General features: G+C 45.2%; 2 protein-coding genes across 36 annotated transcripts in view; both read right to left on the bottom strand.

Annotated features, from left to right (window-relative positions):
* The window catches only part of Tm1 (tropomyosin 1), a 37530-nt gene extending 31480 nt beyond the window's left edge, over positions 1–6050 (bottom strand). For 6 of the 15 annotated variants that reach the window (XM_076322641.1, XM_076322642.1, XM_076322637.1 and 3 more), the window contains exons 1-3: positions 5910–6050; positions 2297–2459; positions 1687–1812 (exon numbers count right to left, since the gene is read on the bottom strand). In XM_076322641.1, the coding sequence (XP_076178756.1) occupies positions 1687–1812; positions 2297–2410 (240 nt within the window). In that variant the 5' untranslated portion in view covers positions 2411–2459; positions 5910–6050. Of the gene's footprint in view, positions 1–2; positions 1600–1686; positions 1813–2296; positions 2460–5905 lie in introns of those variants that run through there. The other 9 variants (XM_076322638.1, XM_076322636.1, XM_076322635.1 and 6 more) reach the window with 9 other exon arrangements.
* A 1608-nt stretch (positions 6051–7658) lies between these two features.
* Pip5k59b (Phosphatidylinositol 4-phosphate 5-kinase 59B) overlaps positions 7659–21499 on the bottom strand; it is a 40095-nt gene continuing 26254 nt past the window's right edge. For 10 of the 21 annotated variants that reach the window (XM_076322140.1, XM_076322143.1, XM_076322146.1 and 7 more), the window contains one exon: positions 13264–16141. In XM_076322140.1, the coding sequence (XP_076178255.1) occupies positions 15983–16141 (159 nt within the window). In that variant the 3' untranslated portion in view covers positions 13264–15982. Of the gene's footprint in view, positions 8920–9002; positions 9133–9274; positions 9333–9592; positions 10144–10203; positions 12803–13263; positions 20453–21499 lie in introns of those variants that run through there. The other 11 variants (XR_012993536.1, XR_012993537.1, XR_012993538.1 and 8 more) reach the window with 7 other exon arrangements.

Genomic DNA, 21499 nt, shown 5'->3' with positions numbered 1-21499 from the left:
ACCCGTTTTAGCTGGTTTCCCATAATATTCTGCAATTCGTTCCTTATGAGACTGAACTTCATCATCGTGTCGCTGGAGAATATGGAGGAACCGAAAGCCAGTCCGGGATAATCGGCGCATCTCCTTCTTCTACGTGCCTCTCTCTCGGCTTGTACCTCAGCCCTCTCGCTTGGACATCTCAGCTTGGCGAGTTCGGCGAGTTCGGGATCCTCCTCGACGTTTGTCGACTCGTCGTCGGAGTTCCCGTCGCCGCGAGCCCTCGCGACCGCGTGCTCGGGCTCCGGCGACGTCACCTTGTTCCTCGACTCGTCGGTGTACTCGTTATCGAATATCTCCTTACCACGTGGCCCGGTACGAGACCTGTCCGAGACCTCGACATCGAAGCTGTCACATCCCTCGGATTCGTTTCTCTCGCGTGCGTATTGCACCTCCTCGTGTCGTTCGTCGAGAACATCCGGGCTACACTGCGCGAGCCTTTGTCGGAGGTTCTCGTCCCTGTCATCGTTCTCGAGATCGTTTTTCGCGATATCGCTCGTGTCCTCCTTGGACGTGACAACTTGCTCTTTGGCGAGAACGGGCGCCGTCGGATCGCGGAGCCACCTCGCGCCGACGATCGTCGCTCGTGTCACCGCGGTGGAACACTCCTGGTCGATGACATTGCTCTTTTCGTCGAGTCTCGGTGACGTTGTCGTCGATAACGTTTCGTTGTTGGCGATCACCGTCTCTTTGACAATGCCAGCAGGGCCACACTGCGCGGGTCCTCTGCTGGAGGCGTCGAGACGTCGGCGCGTTGCGTGTCGCGGATGATGCTGATGACCGCGACGTCTCGTGGTCGACGTAAGAGCTGGCTCCATACTACGTTGTCCAACTGTCAAGCCTTTCCCAACCCCGTTCGTTCCACTGTTTTTTTTTTTTTTTTTTTTTTTTTTTAACGTGCCGTACGCACCACCGTCGTTACCACCGCACAAGGCACACCGCCATCTTGTCTGTCACTGTTCGTAACACGTTTCTCACCGCGCCACGCATACGTCCTTCTGTTCGCCTCTCCGTGTTGCACGCACACGCACACACCGGTGCCGTACAGGCGAACGCATGCACGAGAGGAGACACGTTGGTCTCCGCTCTCTGCACCGTCTTGCTCTGATTTCTATCTCGCTTTCACTCTCTCTGTCTCCGTCTATTGCTCTATGCGCGAACCAGGTTACCCCCACTACGCGTATTTACGAGGCGGTGGCGAACTCGGCCGAACGCCGCCGAACGAACGAAGCGGCGGCTCCGCGTACTAATGCTCGACTGGCCGCTCACTTCGCGGTGAACCTACTCTCTCGGTGCGAAGCGCCTGCGCACAACCATCGCGACATCTCGCGTTCGTTGAACGTCACGGTAACGTCGGTAACAAGTCGATGATTGAGAGTTCTCACGTGTTCGCGGTTCGTTTTCAAATGTATCTTTTTTGGAACGACTTTCGTCCATTCTTTTGCCCAATGTCCCGCGTACCAATGGACGTTCTAACGTATTTCTACGAATTACGTGGCCGGACCTATGGATCACTTTGGAAGAAATTTAAAGGCAATTCGAAATTCCAACGTTGGAATTTCCTCGCCGTTTTGAATTATCGTTGATACGTTATCGACGGTTGATTTAAACAAAATTTCTCGGTGAAAATATATACGTTGGTGTACTCACGTTTTGCAGAGCCTTGTCTTTCTCCTCCAATTTAGCATTGACCTGCATAAGTGCCTCTTGAGTTTGATCGAGTTCATTTTCAATAGTCTGGATCTTCTTTTGCAGAGCGCGAGCCTCTTCCTCGGCCTTTGCAAGAAGAAATACTTCGTGTCAGATAATACCAACGGAGAAAGAACAAAAATCGATGGGACGATACTCGGAACAATCGTCCCGATATAAAATTTAACAAAGTCACGCGGTTAGCGATATCCTTCCGAGCGAAACGTACGCGAAAATTCCAGATCTATAATTAAAATCGTTGAACGGTTGCCAATTCTGTATTGCATTTTTATCATCGCCCGATTACTACATCGCTATTTACGTTCAGCCGTCCCGTGGGAAGATAAACAGACAATTTTGGAACATCGATGCACGAATATCGTGTTACTTTCTCGTTATTTATAAGTCCAGACAACAGTAGCCCCCGACGGAACTTCTTTATCCACGCGACTCTTAATCGACCGAGGGCTATATTCGATTCACCTGAAACCCGATTGAACTTCGTTCGTTCGCCGCGACCTGGAATTTCTTTTTTTTTTTTTATCTTCTTCTTTTCTCATCGTCGATTTACCTTCTCGGCTCGCGCGTTCGCGTCACGAGCCTGTTGCTCGCAGAGCAACGCGCGATCCATCGCGTTGTCCTTCTCCAGCTTCATTCCCTGCATCTTCTTCTTGATCGCGTCCATGGCGGCGGTTTTGTTTGTTCACTCGTTCACGAGAATCGAAAAGGTGTATCTGAAACAAACAAACGCCGCGCACGGTCAATACGAGCGTTCTCGATCTGTTCCCACAACGTTTCCCCTCACCCGTTGATGAATTTATACTTTTTAATTTTCACCGCGCTCGTTCCGCCTCTCTCCCCCCACCCCGTGCACGCACGCATAAACGCACACATGTATGCACACGGATCGATTCCCAAGGAAGCCAGGAGGTACGCGCATTAATCGCGCCGGAGATTTCAACGACCGTGAGACAATACCGCGGGCGCAATTAACGGGCGACCCGTCTTAATTATGATTCTTTTTCCTTTTCTCCCCCTCTCTGCCCCTTTCTTTCTTTCTTTCTTTCCGCGTCGCGCTTCCTAGCACGACGAGATAATTGCCGTGGAAATTCTGGGATCGCAACGCGAGATTCGTGCATTCGTTCGGGACGCGGACAGCATGCATCGAAGTATAATTAGCGAACGCGACCGGATATCCTATTTATAGAGGCAGGTTCTTGCTCAAGAAGGCCCGGGCTTTGTACCGTATCCACGCGCGACTGTTCGTGTGTCTACCTATATACATACATATATACATATATATACATATATATATCTCTACGAAACATTTATACAATCGCACGTAAGTGTCTTACGTGTACATTCGTTTTCGAGGAATATGTGAAAAATCGAACGTCTTCGCGCGTCCTTCTTCCTCCACGTGACGTAAGCCGCTCAGGTATGCGATCCTCCAGGACGAACCGAGCGAAACGAGAGGATCCTTCGCGGCACCGTTCGCATTTTATGCGCTCGTTTCTCTCTCCGCGAACGAAACCGATGCGTCGCGAGAGCGAGGGACCAGCCGCGCAGGGAGGAACGGGTTAATTTTCTTCGGAGAAACATTCCTGACCGTTTGCTTCCTCGCGGATGCTCTCACCGACCGGGAATTTTCAATGTTCCTTTTCCTTTTTTACGCGGGTGGATTCCGCCAAGGTCGTAGGCGGCGCAGAACATTTTTCGACGAATCGGACCGTCTATCGTTCCATTCGTCGCACGTTTGAGGATCAGACTTTGGAACTATCCGAACAAACAAAATTATTCTTCGAAGAAAGTCTCCCGTTTCGTGAAAACTATGGAACAAGAACGGGAACGATGTCGTTGTTGCATCTGGGTAAATGTGTCAAGTAATCGCGGTACTCGCTCTCGCGGGGAATTTGAAGGATTTTGGTCGCTCTTTCGGTCGCCATTTTTTTTCTTTTTTCGTCGAAAGTTGACCGAATTTTAACGCCTCTACGAGAGAACCTTGGACGTAGTGACATTGACAGTAGAGGACGTAGAGAATCGAGGGTAATTAGTTCACGGGGTGCGATGAAAATGGAATCTAGTTGTAACTTTTTCGCGATTGGAATTCCCGTTGCGGAGGGATTCGTCAATGTTCGTTGCATCTACGCTACTGCACGGATCCCTGCATCCGCGTCATTGGCATCCATGCCAGCGAACGTGCACGATTCCAGGCTCGCTGGTAATCAGAGATGCCGGGTAAGCATGGAACGAAAGGAAAACGGGGTTCCAGTGGGTTCGGAGAAATGGAAATCCTAGACCCTGGCCGACAACTCGAAGTAACAATTGTCGAGTATTGTTGCTCGACAATTGTTGTTCGATCTTTGAATCGAAACTTTCAATTCAATCGATAACGTCCACGCGAAGTGTCTTAGGAATCGATCGTGGAACGAAGATCCAAGGTCTGTGTTGTGTCAAGAGGACCGAATTAGAAGCACGAAGCTTCTCGTTCTTTAAATAAAGGAGCAATAAGTCCTCGAACGTTTCCTCTTATCGAATTTCGAATCATCCACGGAAAATAAAATTATATTCTAATAATCTTCTCAGCTCCGTTCCTACTTCCACATATCTTCCAAACATTTCGTCAGACGTTTCGTCGGATTACTAAAATTCCAATGAATCCTCCAGGCTTAATTTTCGTTGCTACGTTCCTTCCGAGTATACAATTCTTATCGCTTCGTTCCCGGCTCGGTATTTACATCAATTCCTAGAAGGTAACCCAAAGCCCGAGTCCAGCTCTACCGAACCGTCCTTGCTGTACACCACGGGGACAAACTCGATATTTACTTTTCGAGCAGGAATCGAGCCGATGTGTTCAGTAGGCCATCGATCCTCGGTCGAGCTTGTCGAAACGTCGCTGGTGAAGAAAATCAAGCGGAACCGGCGAAGACGCACCGTACGTATCGGCGCGGAGAGGGTGGTTATTTTTACACGCGAGAGGAGAGGGTGGAATCGTCGCCAGCCGCCTGCCATCGAACCTTTTCGGGTTACGCGGACCTCGGAGCTTCGTTACTCCATCCGGATCGGTGTCTTGTTACGCTCGACGGAAGATTTCGTACGTCGCGATCCAGCGCGCGATTTCTGTCGCTCGATCGTCGCGAAAAATCCTCCGTTCCACGATCCGCACGATTCATCCCACCGACGATTACGAAACGATCAAGTTTTCCTCGAGCCCACCTCGAGAATCCAATTTCCACGAAAGTTTGCCAAGCGGACGAATTACTAGGCCGTACCAGAAATTTAACGTTTGTTCATCCGATCGCTATGCAACCCGTTATAAATAGAAGTACGGTTCGTAACGAGACACGATCTATTCTAGGACCGTTCTGGTCGCTCTGATTGTACACGAGTCGGTCTCGGTGACCGTTCGCGTCGAATTCAACGCCGGCGTTCTTTCGCGAATCTGTTATCAGCGGGAGTCGAGCGCAGCCGTAGGTCTCTGAGGCAGAGAAATTCCAATCTCGTACACCGGCGACGAAAGGAGATCGCGGCAGTCTGGACAATGTTGTCACAGCGGTTACGCGTGAATGCCTGAAATTTTTCATGAGTCACAGTTTTCTGGTCGATGGTAGCGCGTGCTCGTTGCCTGTACGCGTTAACCGTGCGCGAGATACCTACGACGAGAGGGGGAAGGGGGTAAGGGGCCTTTACCTTCTAAGTAGCGAGAAATAGCTGGTCCAAATCGCGGTCGACACCCATGGAAAAATATATATATATACATACATACATATACATATTCTCTACGCGCGGAACGCTACCCGATCTTTCCTCGATTCTCCTCGAGTTCCGACCGTACAGATCCAAGAGGATTCTTTGCTCTCCTCCGTTTATTCTTTATTTTCTTTCTTTCTATATTTTCGTTCGTTCGAGACGGTCGACCCCCACGAGGCTGCGTTTGGTCCGCGCAGCGATCGCGAGCGTCTCTCCACTTTGCCCCCTTTCGACGACGAAATACCACCGTTTTTCTCCTCCGTCACGTCACTTTCCTTACACTCACTCGTCGAACTCGCCGCCGCGAGGGGACACAAGTCGGTGGCGGTGGCGGCGGCGGCAGGGGGGAGGTGACCCCGGTTCGCGCGTGGCGGGGCACCGTGTCGTCCCCTCTGGTGTTTAACGGGTGGAAAAAAATGCACATGCTTACTCACGGGGCAAGTACTCGGGAGGTTCGTTCGTCGTCCGTGATGCGTCTGACTCGCAGGCAAAGTCTCGACTGGTCGGTGAATACGCCGCGGGTTCGTTCGTTGCGCGCCTCCCTACCTTTTCTCTCTCTCCTCGCGGGCTTCCTCTCTTCGTGGATCGTAAAAGACGACGATGACGTCGCGTTGAGGACGCGGCGCGGTACCCTCTCCCCGCTTACGCGTGGAATACCCCCACCACTCGCCGGAGGAGCCATCCCCTCCCCGCCCCTCTATCCCTCGCGCGTCCCGCGGCCCCGGTTTTTCTACGTACGGGCCTGTGAAAACGTACACCGCCCGCGGAATTTATCTTTAGAATCGGGCGCGCGCCGCGATCGTAACGGGACTCTATTTCGATGGTCCTGGAGCGAACGGCCAACCAGCAGCCACGGAGAAAGATCCGTGGGGTTCTTACACAGGGACCAGAGACACCACGGATTCGTAGACACTAGGCAGGAGGAATCGGTTCGCGGTGATTTCTCGGATGTTTTCGAGTGCTCGAACGCCGAGGATTGTCGACGGGTCGAGGGTTAAGCGGTTGGGAATGCGAGTATCGAGACTGGTGCAATTATCGGGGCGAGGACACTTGGTACATCGACGAGTACGAGTGGGATAGACGCGGGTTGGAATTGAGAGTAAACGGACTTTGTTTTCTTTGTGGAATTTGGGCGAATTTGGAGGAGACGATGCCAGAGTCGGGAAAATTATTTTGGAATCGTGTGGTCTCGCGAGACACACGCGTGGGAGGGATACAGTGGGAATTTTCTAGCGCGGAAAGGACGCTCGATGTGTCGTGGACGACTATGATCTGGTAGGAGAAATGCAGTAGAAATTATAGTAAACGAACGCCCGACGTGGTCACCTTCGTGTAATAAAGAGAAAAGATACATGCAAATTGTATGCGGCGGAAGAACCGACGAAAAGGATATTTGCATATATTTCTTCCTTTTATTATTGTTGCCTTGAACGTTTTTCGTTACGAAGATGATCGTAAATGTATACGATCGGGAACGTTTAATAACGATAAATGGTTTGTTACGACCGTACCGATAGAAATTAACAAGTTTGTTAGGGGTCTGTCTAGTTTGGAATTGCAAACATTTGTCGATATTCGTGATAAATTTTTCTTTCTTTGACGATTATCGGACGCACCGAGATGAAATTTTGTACTTGTTCACGGTTTGCCATAAGTATTTTCTCAGGTATAAATAGTCAATTTCGTTGAATTTATGTCCGCGATTTACGCGATAAATCTCGTTCTGGCCATCTTAAATCAAAAAATTAGAAACATTTCTACTCCGAATAAATGTATAGTTAATAATTCGAACAGTTAATAATTCATGAAAATTGAAGAAAGTGCAACGGTACACCGCACACGAGAGTGTCGTTTACATCGAGGAAAATGGAACGCGTAGAGATTTTCCAACTTTTCTGCTATCGTTTTTAATCGTTTTCACTTTTTCGAGGATACCAAGGAATTATCGTAAGTGTATGGTAATATTCCGATTAAATTTCTCGGTAATGCAACACGCCATCTCGCCTTCTAAAACCGCTCTGTACTATCATTTCATTTTCATCGTCCCGATTAAGATACGCGACGAATTAACCAAATAGAAAACGATTCGACGAGAAAAGTAACAGTTTACCATTCACAGAGGAATCGAAAGGCTTGCGCGATAGTAGGCTAGTCAGAGTCTCGAAAAGCAACGAAAAGTGAAATTCATCCAAGGTTACGCATCCTCCAATTTGTATATTCAATTCCAGCCGAGTGAAATCTTTTTAAGGTATGAAAAAAAAAAAACAAGAATCTGATCGAGACGGTCGCGATCGAGATAACGCGGAATTATGTATACCGAGAGAGTTAACACGGTCGAGGTACAAAATTAAAGGTGGTGCAACTCGATAGAGAAAGTGAAGTGACTTTCGTGCGTCGCGGAAAAAGATTCATCGGCGATTATGCTCCGGATTCCTTGATCTAGTTTCCGATTTGCCCGGTAGGTATCGAGCAAAGTCAAAGTCATCCAGATCGTTGCAAGGTTGTTGCGCGTTCGAGGAATCTTGGACACGCTTCGAGGAAATATTTCTAACGTTACATCTTCAAAAACGGTTAAAGCGGTACAAAAAAAAAAAATCCTCGAAAGAACAATCTACGAATCCCCGAGAGTTCGAAAGCAAATCGTGAACCCTTCGACTGCAGACGTCAACGCAGAAGCAATCAATGTATAAAAAAAAAAAAAATACAAAAATCGTTGGAAAGAAGATGTACGATTTCTAGAGTGTAAAAACAAATTGGAATCGATGATTCGTTCGCGATCTTCGCGACCAATAGACACTTAGAACCCAGACTCGAGGGACACTCCCACGAGCCGGAAGTGTGGCGAAAATCTGAAATAGTTGTACGGAAATGGCGCGTCCCAGTGTCCAGCAGGAGATTCCTAATATTAGGCGGTGGTAATTCTGGCATTGGGGTTATAGGCACCTCCACTCGATCTCCTTGAGTCAACCCGTGTCATGGTCAATTCGCAATGAGTCGGACAACGCTTTTAGCCTGGACGGTTGCGCAATTCTTACGAGATTTATCGAATAATTCGACCACTTTCCAGATCGCGTACCTCGGCTTCTATTCGATTCCTTTGTTACACACTGCCGCGGTTTATCCACGTCCACGTAGATCTGTATCGTTGTTCCATGGTCGTGCCGAGTGATTTTTCAGTGAAAAATTTCACGTTGGCGATTTATCCACCGCGCATGAAATCCTTTGCGTAAGATCGGTCGCCACATCCCATGCATTCGTCGGTCCGATTCACTACCATAAAAGGAAAAAGTAGGTAAGGGTCCCTGCGCAGCCTTGACTCATATACTGCCTGTTTAAGTACCGGCTTGGTGTCCGTTTACGAGCACGGTTTTTAAATACCGAACGCCGGTTAAAAGTCAATGAATATGATCCGCGCGAGTTCGCCGACGACGAACGAGTATCTAGCTAGGTGGAAATTAAAACGAATCGAATTAGAATTTTCTTTCTTTTTTTTTTAGCAAAATTTAGATGAAAGAACAAACTCCCACCCGTGACGACGGAAATCCTTTTATTTCGTGTTTCTCTTCGCGTAGGTGTGGAAACAAACTCGGTCCACTTTAGGTTACGTTACGCCTAAGTCTGGTTAAAATGGAGCAAAACACTGTGGCGGGAGGCTGTCTGAAAATAAATATACGTTTGTAGGTACAGCGCCGTGGAAACCGAGACACACCGAATTAGAATTGTCCCCGTAGTTTTAAAACAGACTATGCTCTACACTTTCTTTTTCATGTGGATACAGAGAGAAATATTGCCACGCTACCTTGGGTCCGGTTATTCTCATATTTTGGCAAACAGGAGCGCGACACTGACGGGAAACTCTGAAAATAAAGAATTCGAATAGTTTGGAAGAGTTGTTAGGGATCTTAAAAGAAATTGTGGATGAATTTTTGAAATTATTCACTTTTCGTACAGAACGCGCGCCCGCGGTGAAAATGATGCTCCAGATTGAAATGGAACGTTCCGTTGCATCGATTATTAACAAGACAGACATCCTTGAGCAACTTGGACGCTTATTATATCTAAGCTCGTAATTATTTCAACGCACGTGTATACGTACGCGTCCTTAGTTAATACTTACCTTATGCAGGATATATTGCACCGACGAGGCCGGGGCACCTTCTGTCCTAATTCTACTTCATCGACATAAGGCTTTATACGTAAGTTGAGTCACCTCCTCGTTAGCCCCTACTTTGTCATACAATTTCATTTCTCCGCTAGAATTCGCGCGTATAAAGCGATAAGCTTCTTTCGGCATCCTTTAAATCGAAGGTGAACAACGATCGTGTTATTTCCACGCTTCGTTAGCATCGAAACCTCGATCGAGCGTCGAACAAGGGAGAATCGAATGCAAACGGGCCTCGATCGACCATTCGTTAAATATTCAATGCGCGGCACACGGGAGAATTAAATATTTCGATCCGTTTGAACATCACGAGACAATACAATACGCGCGAAATGTATCCGACTCGTTTGAATCTTCGTTCTTTTGCATCCACTTTGGCCGCCCTTGATTACGGATTGCAAAACCATGCTCGGGTGGGTGCATAACAGGGTGGGTGCATCGCGTCTGAAACGATTCTCGAAAAAGTGCATGCTCGAGACTCACCTCCGTGTGCCGTGGCTCGTTACCTAAAACGTGAAGAGAAATTGTACACGGTGGAGGAGGTTGGTTGGACAGTGTCACACGAATTGTCTTCGCAAACTTTATTGTTACAACGATTATTGCCAGCAGGATCTCCCCTTGGCGTGCGAGATCTCTATCGACGGAAAAAAACCCGCTGGGTTTCTCCAAACGGAGGACGTATCTCGCCAGTCCTCCTCGTTAAATAAATAGAACGTAACAATAATTTATTTTTCCAACCATTTACATTGCACGCGATCGTGTGTGTATGTGTGTGTATGCGCGCGTGTGTGTATGTGTGTGCGGGCGCGTGAGAAATGAGGTATCGAGACGAGACACGTCGCGAGAAAAATGCAGGAATTGCTCACGATCGTACATGTGTGTATGCGTGTATGTATATATAAATGCATTCGACGTACATGATAGATGCCGACATTTATATGTGTACATATTTATATACATATACATATATACATATACATATATACATATATATACATACATACATATAAATATATACACACATATATATATATATATATATATATATTTATATATTTTTTTCTTTCTTGATTTTTATACATGCACATAAACATCTTCTAATAAATATATACAGTGTTCGGCGCCGATTTGCCGGTCGAACGTCGGAATTCCACTTGAACGGTTCAAGTGCCTCGAGTTCACCGCGCGAATCGACTCAATCGACGTCGGCGATGCTTTCCGTTTGTTGCTCGATGCGCGATGGCAATACACGATATTGCGAGCCGCATCGATCATTCCGCGCGAAACGAAACGAAATGAAACGGAACGGAATTTTTATTCCTTCGATGACCGAGCTCGAGGCGTTCGATTCGATTCGGAACGAATCGAAACGCGGCTTCGACTCATCACAACCCGAAGAATGGGGTACAGGCTGTCGAACAAAACGTGGGCGTTGCTTGGAAACCGTGTTCAATGCGCAATATTAACGAAAGTGGATAAATATTCGAAGGAAAATGTTCGAGTTTTTTTGTTTTTGTTTTGCGCGTGTTGGTTAACTTTTAAGACGATATGTAGATTGCAAAACTGTAACGTATTTATTTTTCCAACGTATTCAATTTATCTCCCAACCGATGTCCCCTTACCAGTAATTTCTTCACTTTCTTTTATCATTTTCGCGCATTGAAATCTCCGCCCACGGTTTTTACCAGACACCCTGCACGACTCGTCTTACTTTTTAAGGAGAAGTCGAGATTGAGGAGGACACGCTACAGAAATTCTTTAAACTACGGAATGGACTGAACACCTAATTTTACGTATCGGTTTACCTGGTTAGTTGGTATCTCAGGGAAAATCTTCTTTCGTTTCACGAAACGAATTTTTCGATACTTGTGAATTTTACCTCTGCGAAGGGTTGCTTCTCTTCGCAAGCGTTTTGCTTTTCCTTTAAACCATGATCGACGCTCCGTCACTTGCAAGCGACTCTACCGACGTTAATATCGAATTTGGTTTGCTCTTTGCGTTCGTAATTTTGATCGTCCGCGTGAAATTATCGAACAATTCTTTTCATTTTTAATATCGTGCAATATTCGAGGCATTTCCCTCTGGGCGATTAAAAGATCATTCAACGTTACGATCACGGTAATATCTTCTCCTTTTTCGCGTTAGTTAGCGGTACCACGTTAAAATAAAAAAAAAAACGTGTCAAAACGAGCACGGCGTCGATATGTTTCCATAAATACGCCAATTCGAGATTCCACAATAATATCGTTCCAAGAAGCGTGAAATCAAGATACTCTACGCACAGTATCGATAAATCCTGTTTCCGTGGAAACAGAAGGCAGAGAGGAACGAACGCACGCAGTCTATCCGAAAAAAGTGGATCTCAGAAATCGTGCGTTCACCCGGTATGTGCGCGCTGTGTACACACACGTGCCAGAATGAGAGTCCTGCGAAGGAAACTGAAAATTCTCGGCGGTACACGGCGAAAAAGTAATAGCAAAATAAATAGTTAAATTGTCTAATATCGGCTCGAGACGTTCGGATCGTTTCCCTCTATTTTTTTTTTCTTTTTTTTTTATCTTGCGATCAATTTTAACTAAAATTTATCTGGTTGAAAAGTCGACCAACCCGAGGGGATGATGGACGTTAGAAAAAAACTCTCGTCTCGATCCGATCTCTTATTGGCTAGTATAAAATGTTCCGAAATTATCGAGTAGCACTTTCTCCGCGTAATTTTCCTCTCTGTAGAAAATATTGCACGTTGCATAAAATTCATGTTCTTTTATTACAAACGTTTAATATCGAATACAGAAGTTCGTTTCGATGATATTCGTTTTGTTTCTTTTTTTTTTTTGAAAAAATTCGTACATTCGTGTTACGAGAAACACGGTCCCTCGGCCGGATATTTTCGGAACACCCTATAAATATATTTCAAGACGCTCTTCACTTATGCCTACGTGCTGAACTTACATCAAACGTCCTAATGCATTTTCACGGTAATTCCGGAAGGGAAGGGTTTGCTAAATGTGCCCAACTGCAAGGGTTCACAGGCTCCGGGAACATAGAAAATTTTGCTGTCTCTGTTTTACGTTTTGTCTTTCGGTCTTTTTTTTTTGTTGTTGTTGTTGTGTCTGTGGGTTTTTTTTTGTACACGACTGTCTTCGTTTCGCTTGACTACAGGTGGGTCTGAAACGGGTGCAAATAAAGAAACCAGGATAAGAAAAAAATCGTCGGTGAGAAAAGAAAGTAAAAATAAAGTGCGCCGAGGGTGGAGGGTTAAACGGGTGTTACGATTCGAGGATCGATCGATCGATCGTATTCGTGAATTCATTTGGGATACGACGGGAAGTCTCTTGCGCACGCGCACACGCTCACACGAACGAGACGAAACGTTACTCCCGATAGAACGATCGTGACAATAATTATAGAAACGATCAATATCCAAACCGATCCATTCGAGCAATCGTTCCACATTTCCTCTCAATTTGTAACAATTTCGATCTCGATCACGAGCGAACCAAAAATATACACCAAAAGATCGAAAGCGTTTAAAATTGGAAGAATTCGTAGCAAAAGTATCGCTCGAATCGACACGGAATAGAACGTTTCCGTTCCGCATTATTCAATTTCGATGACAGAAACAATCGTAAGAATAATAGTAACTGCTTTATTTAAATAATATCAATAATCATGGTGATAGCAATTAATCGTAATGATAATGGTAGTAATCGTAATGTAGTGTATGTATTGCCGAAAAATGTTCGGTTAAGCGACAACAACTCGCTTCCGTTAACAGCGCGATCGAAATGGATCGCTCGCGTTTCGGGCGATTGTTGGTTGATCGGTTGCTCGATTAATGGCGACGTATCTCCGTAGCTTACACGTTTCGTTACATGGCATTCGATATGGACGAACAACAGGACCGGTTGCCGCGACACTCGCGACGACGGATTTTCCGCGTGTAACTATAATAGAGGAAGAAAAAAAGAAAAAGAAAAAAAAAAACTATCCCGCGCCTGTTAAGTCGATAAAAATAGTAAACCCCCCGAGTTCCATCAACCGAGACTATCGAACGTTAAAAACGATCGAGTGTCGCGCAACTGGGCCCATCGTTGTCCAGATTTTTTAACCCCTTAACCGTACAAATGCTTTCTAGAGAGCGTTGCAACGTTAAGGGTTGATCTATTCGAAACACAGCGATCGATATCGTACACGAGCGTCGAAGATACGACGACGAAACGTCGATCTCGATGGCGTCGTCGATTTGTTCGGTTAAAGGGTTCCCACGACCCCCAAAGTCGCTCGTGTCAGCGTTCCCGCAACCTCGATACGTGCACGCGTTTCGTATGCCCGAATTTCATTCAATGGCACGTTGGTTCCACGTTTTGCTCCGAGAGGAAAATCCGCTCGGCGTTTCAGCTGATCAAGCTTCGCGGATCGCTGTCTCGAAATCGGAGGGGGAGGGGGGGAAATTTTTGTAGACAATGACCCTAGTTTGAGGTAAAAGTAGGCACGAGTAAATTACGTCCGACGGATTCTTCAATGAAATTGCAATAGATACGTGACCTCACGTAAACGAATGTGTGTGTTTGTGTATATATGTATATATACTTGGACACGGAATAAAAAAATTGAGTGACTACCGCTAAAGAGTGTATTATCGAGGTCCGAGGGAGAGACCTTCGTCTTCTTTGAGCGCGTTTCGTCGCGTCTGTGAAAATACATTTTGATAGTCGAGCTTAAATCGCGACAGGATGTAAAAATATGTCGCCGGTGGAAACAGCGCGTGGAGAAACGTTTCTTCGAGAACGTATAAAATGGATTCGTTCTCTTCCAGTCCGATGGAATCGAAATCGACCGTTCAAGGTCACGCCCCCCATATTTTTGTATTTTTTATAAAATTTCAACTACGACAAACAGAGCGTAACGACCGATGGTGCGATTCAAACGGTAGAAATAATCATACACGGTGAGAAAAACGCTGGAGATTAGTTTTTCGCGGTGACCTTGAACGGTCAATTTATTTCGATTCGGCGCTACAATACGTGGTTGAAGCTTTCCCAATGGAACCAGCTTCCTATAAATACGACTCGTGCGTCCGCTCGCATATTTTGCGATCCACGTTACTCCCATTGATTCCACCGCGCGTCAAATTCTAAAATTATCGCACGGTGGCGATTTAAAAGCGACTTGGAAAATTTTCCATTCGTTTTCGAATTTCGTCCGCGCGTCGATTAATGTTCATCATTCGCGTGATCCTCGCGGCCACGTAAGAGCGTCGATAATATTAATTCCTCGAGATCCGTTAACTCGCGTGTACGAGAACAATCGAATCTCGCGAACGCGGGAACAGAGAAGACGAAGGAGACTCGCGTATAATCGCGAAGCGAACCGTTCCATCGGATCGTCGTTCGTCCTGGCCAATTCCTTGGCACGTTTGCACCGAGATTACGAAATCGCGCGCGAAGGTCGTGCATTCGACGAATGCACCGTGTGTCTCCGTGAAAATGAAATCGCAGTCGCGCGTCGTTTTCTTTTTTTTTCTTTTTTTCCCCCTCCCCACGTTTTCGCTCGCGCGACTGCACGATTCGCGGTTATTGCTTCGATATTCCCTCAAACGAGTGGCGTTTCGGAACGAAGCGAGAGCGATTTCTTCGTTTCGCGAGACTCTCGTTCGAACGATCACCGAGACACGCGCGTATACGCGACGACGACGTCGATGCAAACGAGAGAAATGAAAATCTTACGCAGTTAGTTAAGTAGACACTTAGACGCAAGGTTAATCTACAGTCACGAGAGGATTAAGATCGAAGATGCGCCCGATTGTCGTTCAAAGTGGTTAAACGGGCATCGTTACTTTCTTTCTTTTCTTTCTTTTTTTCAGAGACAGTCGGAAGATTTCTACAGCTACACGATCCCGATCGATAAATTGAAAAAGTCGCTCCGCGATGCTCGACGAATCACTTCGACGAGGAGATACCCGTTTCGGGTGAGAAACAGGATCGAGGATGGCTGGAGCCAATTTTAATCGACCGATGCGAAGAAGGAAAATAAAATATCCACGACTCGCGAATCGCGGAATGATTTTTCCAATAAACTGTACTTCGAATCCTCGAGGAATTAAAAAATATCATTTAGGAAACGATAAATATATATGTATGTAAATATATATATATATATATATATATATATATATATATATATGTATGTATAAAAAAAAAATAATCTTTCGATGTTCTCGCGCGATCACAGATCGTGCATCGTTCCTCGGTTTCGCGTTTGAAATGTTATTCCCGGTTGCGCGCAAATTGCACCGTTTTTTACGAGATTTCAACGACTCTACTTCCGCGACTCGCTCGTATATCCTTACGCCTCTCGACGTTGTATGGTCAACGCTCTTTGCACACTCCTGATGAGCGACACGTGGTTCGTACTGGCGCGTTTGAAACTCGTTCTCACTTGCCTGTACACCGAAAGGGATGCTCTTTGCTCCGCAAGATCCTTCGCGTTGTTGCTCGTTCGTCTCTGAATCCGAGCACAAAACAAACAAATGAGTTTCTAGCATTCACGTTCACCTCTGTGTTCCCTGGAACCCGCTGCCCTCGACGAAATACGACTCCTCTCGCGGATCGACAATGACATTTCGAACGGTGACGGTAACAAACCAAACGTTGCTTTTGCGAAGTCGAACCAACCGATATCTCCGTCTTGCTTCGAAATGTAACATTTAAGAATACAAACCGACTTTGATAAGATAGTGCAATGTTTCAAGGCTGACGCGTACATTTTCGTAACTACCTTTCTCAAATTACGCATTTCGTACACCTCGAAACGGTGTACCGTTCTCTTTTCGGAGCAAGCAAACGTTATAGAGGGGGACACACAAGGGGGTACAAAACTCACGTGAAAGCACAGACTTCCGATAAACAGTGGTTAATCACCGATGGATAGATGTTAATTCCTGTACGAAGTTAATCAAAATCACACGAAACACAGAACGAAAAAGTGTCTGCCCGTTTAACAGCTTGTGAACGAACATCGATAAACATGAACGTTGCGACAAAGAGAAGCGTAAGAAGCGACGGATCTTCGACTGGTGGCGCGCAGAGAAATTCATTGAAGAGTTTAACGAAAAGAAGAAAAAAGAATAGTTTTTTTTTTTATTCTTCGACTCGAACGCCGCACTTATTATACCCGCGACGATCTCTGTACGGATTTCTCCGCTTGGCGCGCGTTTCCTCGATCCTAACACGTATCGTCTTAATCCTCCCTGAAACTCCTGCTCGGAAGAACGTCCTGCGCGCGCAAGCATTAGAAATCACCCGCGAAACTCGAACGTACTCGCGATATGTTCGTTTAAAAAAATATCACACTTTCAAGATCGCTAATGAAGGCTGCTCCATAGATAACGGCTACGATAACAATAATGATAATACACATGGCGCTCCCGCGGGAGTATCGCGTTAACAAAGCTACGAGTTTTGTCAAGCCTCTCCTTCTCGTCTCTCGGCCGTTCGATCTGCGTCCGCGGCCGATCTTCGATCGCCGATCGATCGATCCGACCATCGAAAACCACGGGGCACCTCTTGAACGCAACGATACTTTATTGCTTCTTAACGAGCGGAGAATCGATTTTTCGACCGCGGTCGATACCGGCTCGATACGCGAACGATCATCTCGCGCATCGAGAATACATAGCCTTCGATGCAACGCCCATGGGCGTTTACTATCGACCGATCGCGATCGAACGATCGATATCTCTCCCTCTTGTGACTCGATCGCGATCGAGAGTTCGAATTTTTGTCTGCGCGTTGAAGTTCGAGTTGTGTATATGTGTGTGTTCGTGTGTGTGTCGTTGCAACGGATTTGTACTGTAAACGTTTCCGCGAGTATGTACACAATTATCATAGAGACGATTATCGAGACGCATTTTCGAAACACGATTGTAACCTCCGTGTTTCAATGGCCGGATCGTTCGTTAAAGAAAAATTAAACAAGAGAAATGATGGGACAATTTCGACAAGTTTTTCTGTTCTCGTTGTACATCGATTCGCATGGAAAACGCTGGATCAACGATAGCGATAAAGACGAGCGGCTGTACTAAAATTAAGGAAACTAAGTTTCGAGTAACAAAGGAAGAAAAAAAAAAGAAAATATATTGTAGAGAGCGAAACAACGCGACTCAAAGCGGCGAAATAAAAAAAAATTGATCTCGGAGAAAGAAGAACACGGACCGATCACCGAGATGCGACTAGATTTTTACCATCGTTCCTAAATATATAATATATGTATATATGTACCGACTGTCGAAAGCGCTTCTTTAAGGACAATATATGTATATACGTATATGTACGTGTAATTGAACAACATTTTGGTTTTTCAAAACGTTCACGATAACTCTCACGCCTATTAATTATATTAGCAACGCGTTTACATATTCTTTGCTCTGCGACTACTGGAATCTTTCTCTCTCTCTCTCGCTCTCTTCCTATATATATATTATATGTATATATATAAGTTTCGTGACCATTCATATATATACGTACACGGTAGCATCAGAATTCCGTCAATCATTCTCGATTTTCCTATCGTGTATAATACAAGTTTTGCGCAGCTCTCGTATTTATTTATTTATTTATAATATGCATCGGAGGATGGCCAATGAGTTTCACTACGACTCGAAACGTCGTTCGTTGCTTTGTAAATTAATCAAAAATTGAAAATTAATCAAAAATTCGGTGTGATCAATTATTGTGTGCATTCGTGTTTCATTTTGATATTGCACTAACCGCAAAGAATGCCCCCGTGTGCTCATAAATCGTGTTTTCACGATAATAATACCATTGGTCGTTAGTTCGCACGATACGAAGTCGTGACGAATAATTTTTTCCGAAAAATTCTAATCGCTAAATGTGATATTCCGTCCGAGGGCATTCTCCACAATTCTCCGATATAGATCTATCGACGATCTCCAATTGTATCGATTGCTCGATGCTCGAACGATTAAAAGAAAAAAAAAAAAAAAAAGAAAAAGTGTAACATCGACGATAATTTTGCTCTCGTGTCGATCTTCGATAATATTCAATTCCAGGCTTTACCACGATCGGGTAAAAATTTTAATTACGTCCCTTTTATTTTTCGACAACCTATGTGTGTGTATATATATATATACAATATATATGCTTCCATGAGTTCACTGGCCATCCGTATTGTATGTATGTGGTATACACGTTTTATTTATATGTGTACATATGTATAAGTATATGTATAATTACGTACAGAAGACAGATAGAACTTGAGACACATATACATATATATGTATATATATATATAGGTACATGTACACGACCGGTGGGTATATTACCGTAATAAAAACGGGATCGAGAGCTGCGTTCTAATTAGGATCGTAATTATTATTTACATTTATTATCCCTTTTCGCGAGTGTGTTTTTCCTTTTCCTTCGTGTATTTACGGTATGCTCCTCGTCCCTTCGTCCCCGACCCTTTGTAGCGTTTACAATTAACTGACACAACAAGAGGTAATTGTTAGTTACGATAAAGAGGTAATGAGTAGATACTTTACGACGCTTCCAACGCGGAGTTAAACCCGAATGACGCGTGGAAGGTCGGTGTTTCGATAACGACTGTTTTACAACGGGATACACGGAAGAGAGAACACGGTAGAGAAAGAGAGTTAATTGTAATGACGGAACACGATTTGCCCCGAGAAAATCGTAATAAAAGTTAGCTCTCTTTCGGTCACCCTGGCGACTGTTCCAACGAGAGAGTAAATCGCTCGACCGCTAGTCGAGGCATCTCGACGCGTTTTGAAACGATCGAGAAACGTCTCGTTTGTTCATTGTAAAACTTGAAACAACGCGTTTCGTTATTACATTCAACTCTGCGGTTCGATTCGAACCCCGACGAGAAGAAATAGAATCGATAACCGTGCGGTAAATCGCAACGATATTTCCGCGAAAATTGACACGACTCGAGAGAGAAGAAAAGAAAAGAAAAAAAATTGTAAAAAAAGTTACGTCACGATCGTCAATTTCCACGAGGTATTTTCAAAACCTGAACGAAACGTCGAGTATTATTATTATGCAGTCCACTAATATTGTAGGCCGAGTTTTATATCACGATCCACAAGCGGTCACGCTTCTTGGCCCACTCCGGCCCGCGGCCCCGATAGATAGCTTATTACGCGCGAATACATATAGGATTAATACGCTGGATGATTAATAGTCGATAAGCTCGCGAATCGAGACGAATTTCAATCTCTCCTGATGACAAACGAAAATCGTTTTTCTTAAGTACAGAACGTGTTATCGTGCGCGTTATCGTTCACGTCTGGGACGCACGAAAACGCGAAACGAACGACCAAGTTTTTAAACGAGCATCGTTCCATTACCGTTCACGATAGTTCCCGCTTTCTAGTCACGATTCTCCTCGCCCCGGATTCGAGTATCGTCCAGCACCACTGTCCAGTTTTATTCGAGAACCCGTCGACTTTGTTTCCGATTTCGGTTCTAGAGCAAACATCGTCACCCCGCTTTCAAGAGAATTCAACGATTCTTTCGTTGCTCGAAAGCGGGAACTGCTCGTGGTCGCGCACCATTCGTCTCGATTCGCGACAAAGTACTCCCTTGCCCCATGTTTCTTTCGTCAAACGCGTTATCGTTTGCTCGATTATTCCCTTTCACATTCGGCTCATCGTCCCGTTTTCGAAGATTCGTCGCTACGACGGCGCAGCCCATCCACACGGCACGCTGCACACGAACCCGACCAAGGTTAGAGGAGGGACGTGTTGTGCATTCACTCGCGCTGCAGTATCTCCTGATTTGAGGAAATAGAGAAAGCTTTCAGACGGACTGATCTCTTCGCGCGGAGCGTTCCAAAGCGTTTCTTTCTTTATTTTTCTTTTGTCTTTCAGAGATGCCGATACGTTCGTCGTAGACCATACGGGAACGAAAATACAATCGGTCGCGAAAGCGTGAAATATTTGTGCGATTCGATGCGAAAGAAGTTCGATAAAAGTATTAAGTTTCTTCTCTTTGAATGGAATACGCATGGTCGCAAGAGTCCACGTACACCTTGTAAATTTCCAATACTATGGATAATACGATAGGTTCTGTAATACTGTAGGTATTGTTTTGTTATTCAAGTTGGAAATACTTTGATAAAATGAGAATATTCGTTGGATTCCCTTGTTGGAATAGAATATCACGAAAATTTAAATACGTAATAACGATGGTGCATCTTCGTTGCACCAACGGAAGTAAAAATAAGTCTACCGGCTATACGTTGTCGCAAACTTAATCTACTATCACAGATATATTTATAAATGTATCAATCAAACGTTGATCCACCGTTGTCAACACGAACCGTTCTGCAAAAGCGTACGTTCTCAGGTGTAGTGGACTCGTGTGCCCGACTTAGACGTCTTTGGGCATATTTCTGTACGAGGACAATCGCTTGAAATGCTTCACTAGACCCCGGGAATTTCCAGCCGGAGCAATATTGGGTTAATATGGAATTATCTGCGTACATTTCGCACGGCGGTACTTACTCGGCATTCTTTCGCGCGTACCTCGAAAAATGCACACCCTGGCGATGTTACGAGAGAGAAATAACGCCGACGCGACACAACAACACGTCTTCGTTTCTTTTTGCGTACACTACGATGCAAGCGTGCAGAAATTCGAGAACGAGTTCGACGTGTCGTAACGTCTTATCGTTGCGTAGAGAAAAGAAATGAGTCAGACGTACGTTTCGAGAAAGCGACAACGGTGACTAAACAGAGTCCATAATAACGCGTAGTATAATCGTCGAGATTCAAATAAAAAAAAAAAAGAATACTCGAGATTGTTCCTCGAATTGCTC

This window comes from Ptiloglossa arizonensis, chromosome 10 (assembly GCF_051014685.1).
Source record: "Ptiloglossa arizonensis isolate GNS036 chromosome 10, iyPtiAriz1_principal, whole genome shotgun sequence".
NCBI lineage: Eukaryota > Metazoa > Arthropoda > Insecta > Hymenoptera > Colletidae > Ptiloglossa > Ptiloglossa arizonensis.
The sequence above is the reverse complement of the archived record's forward strand: the minus strand, read 5'-3'. Positions and strand labels throughout refer to the sequence as shown.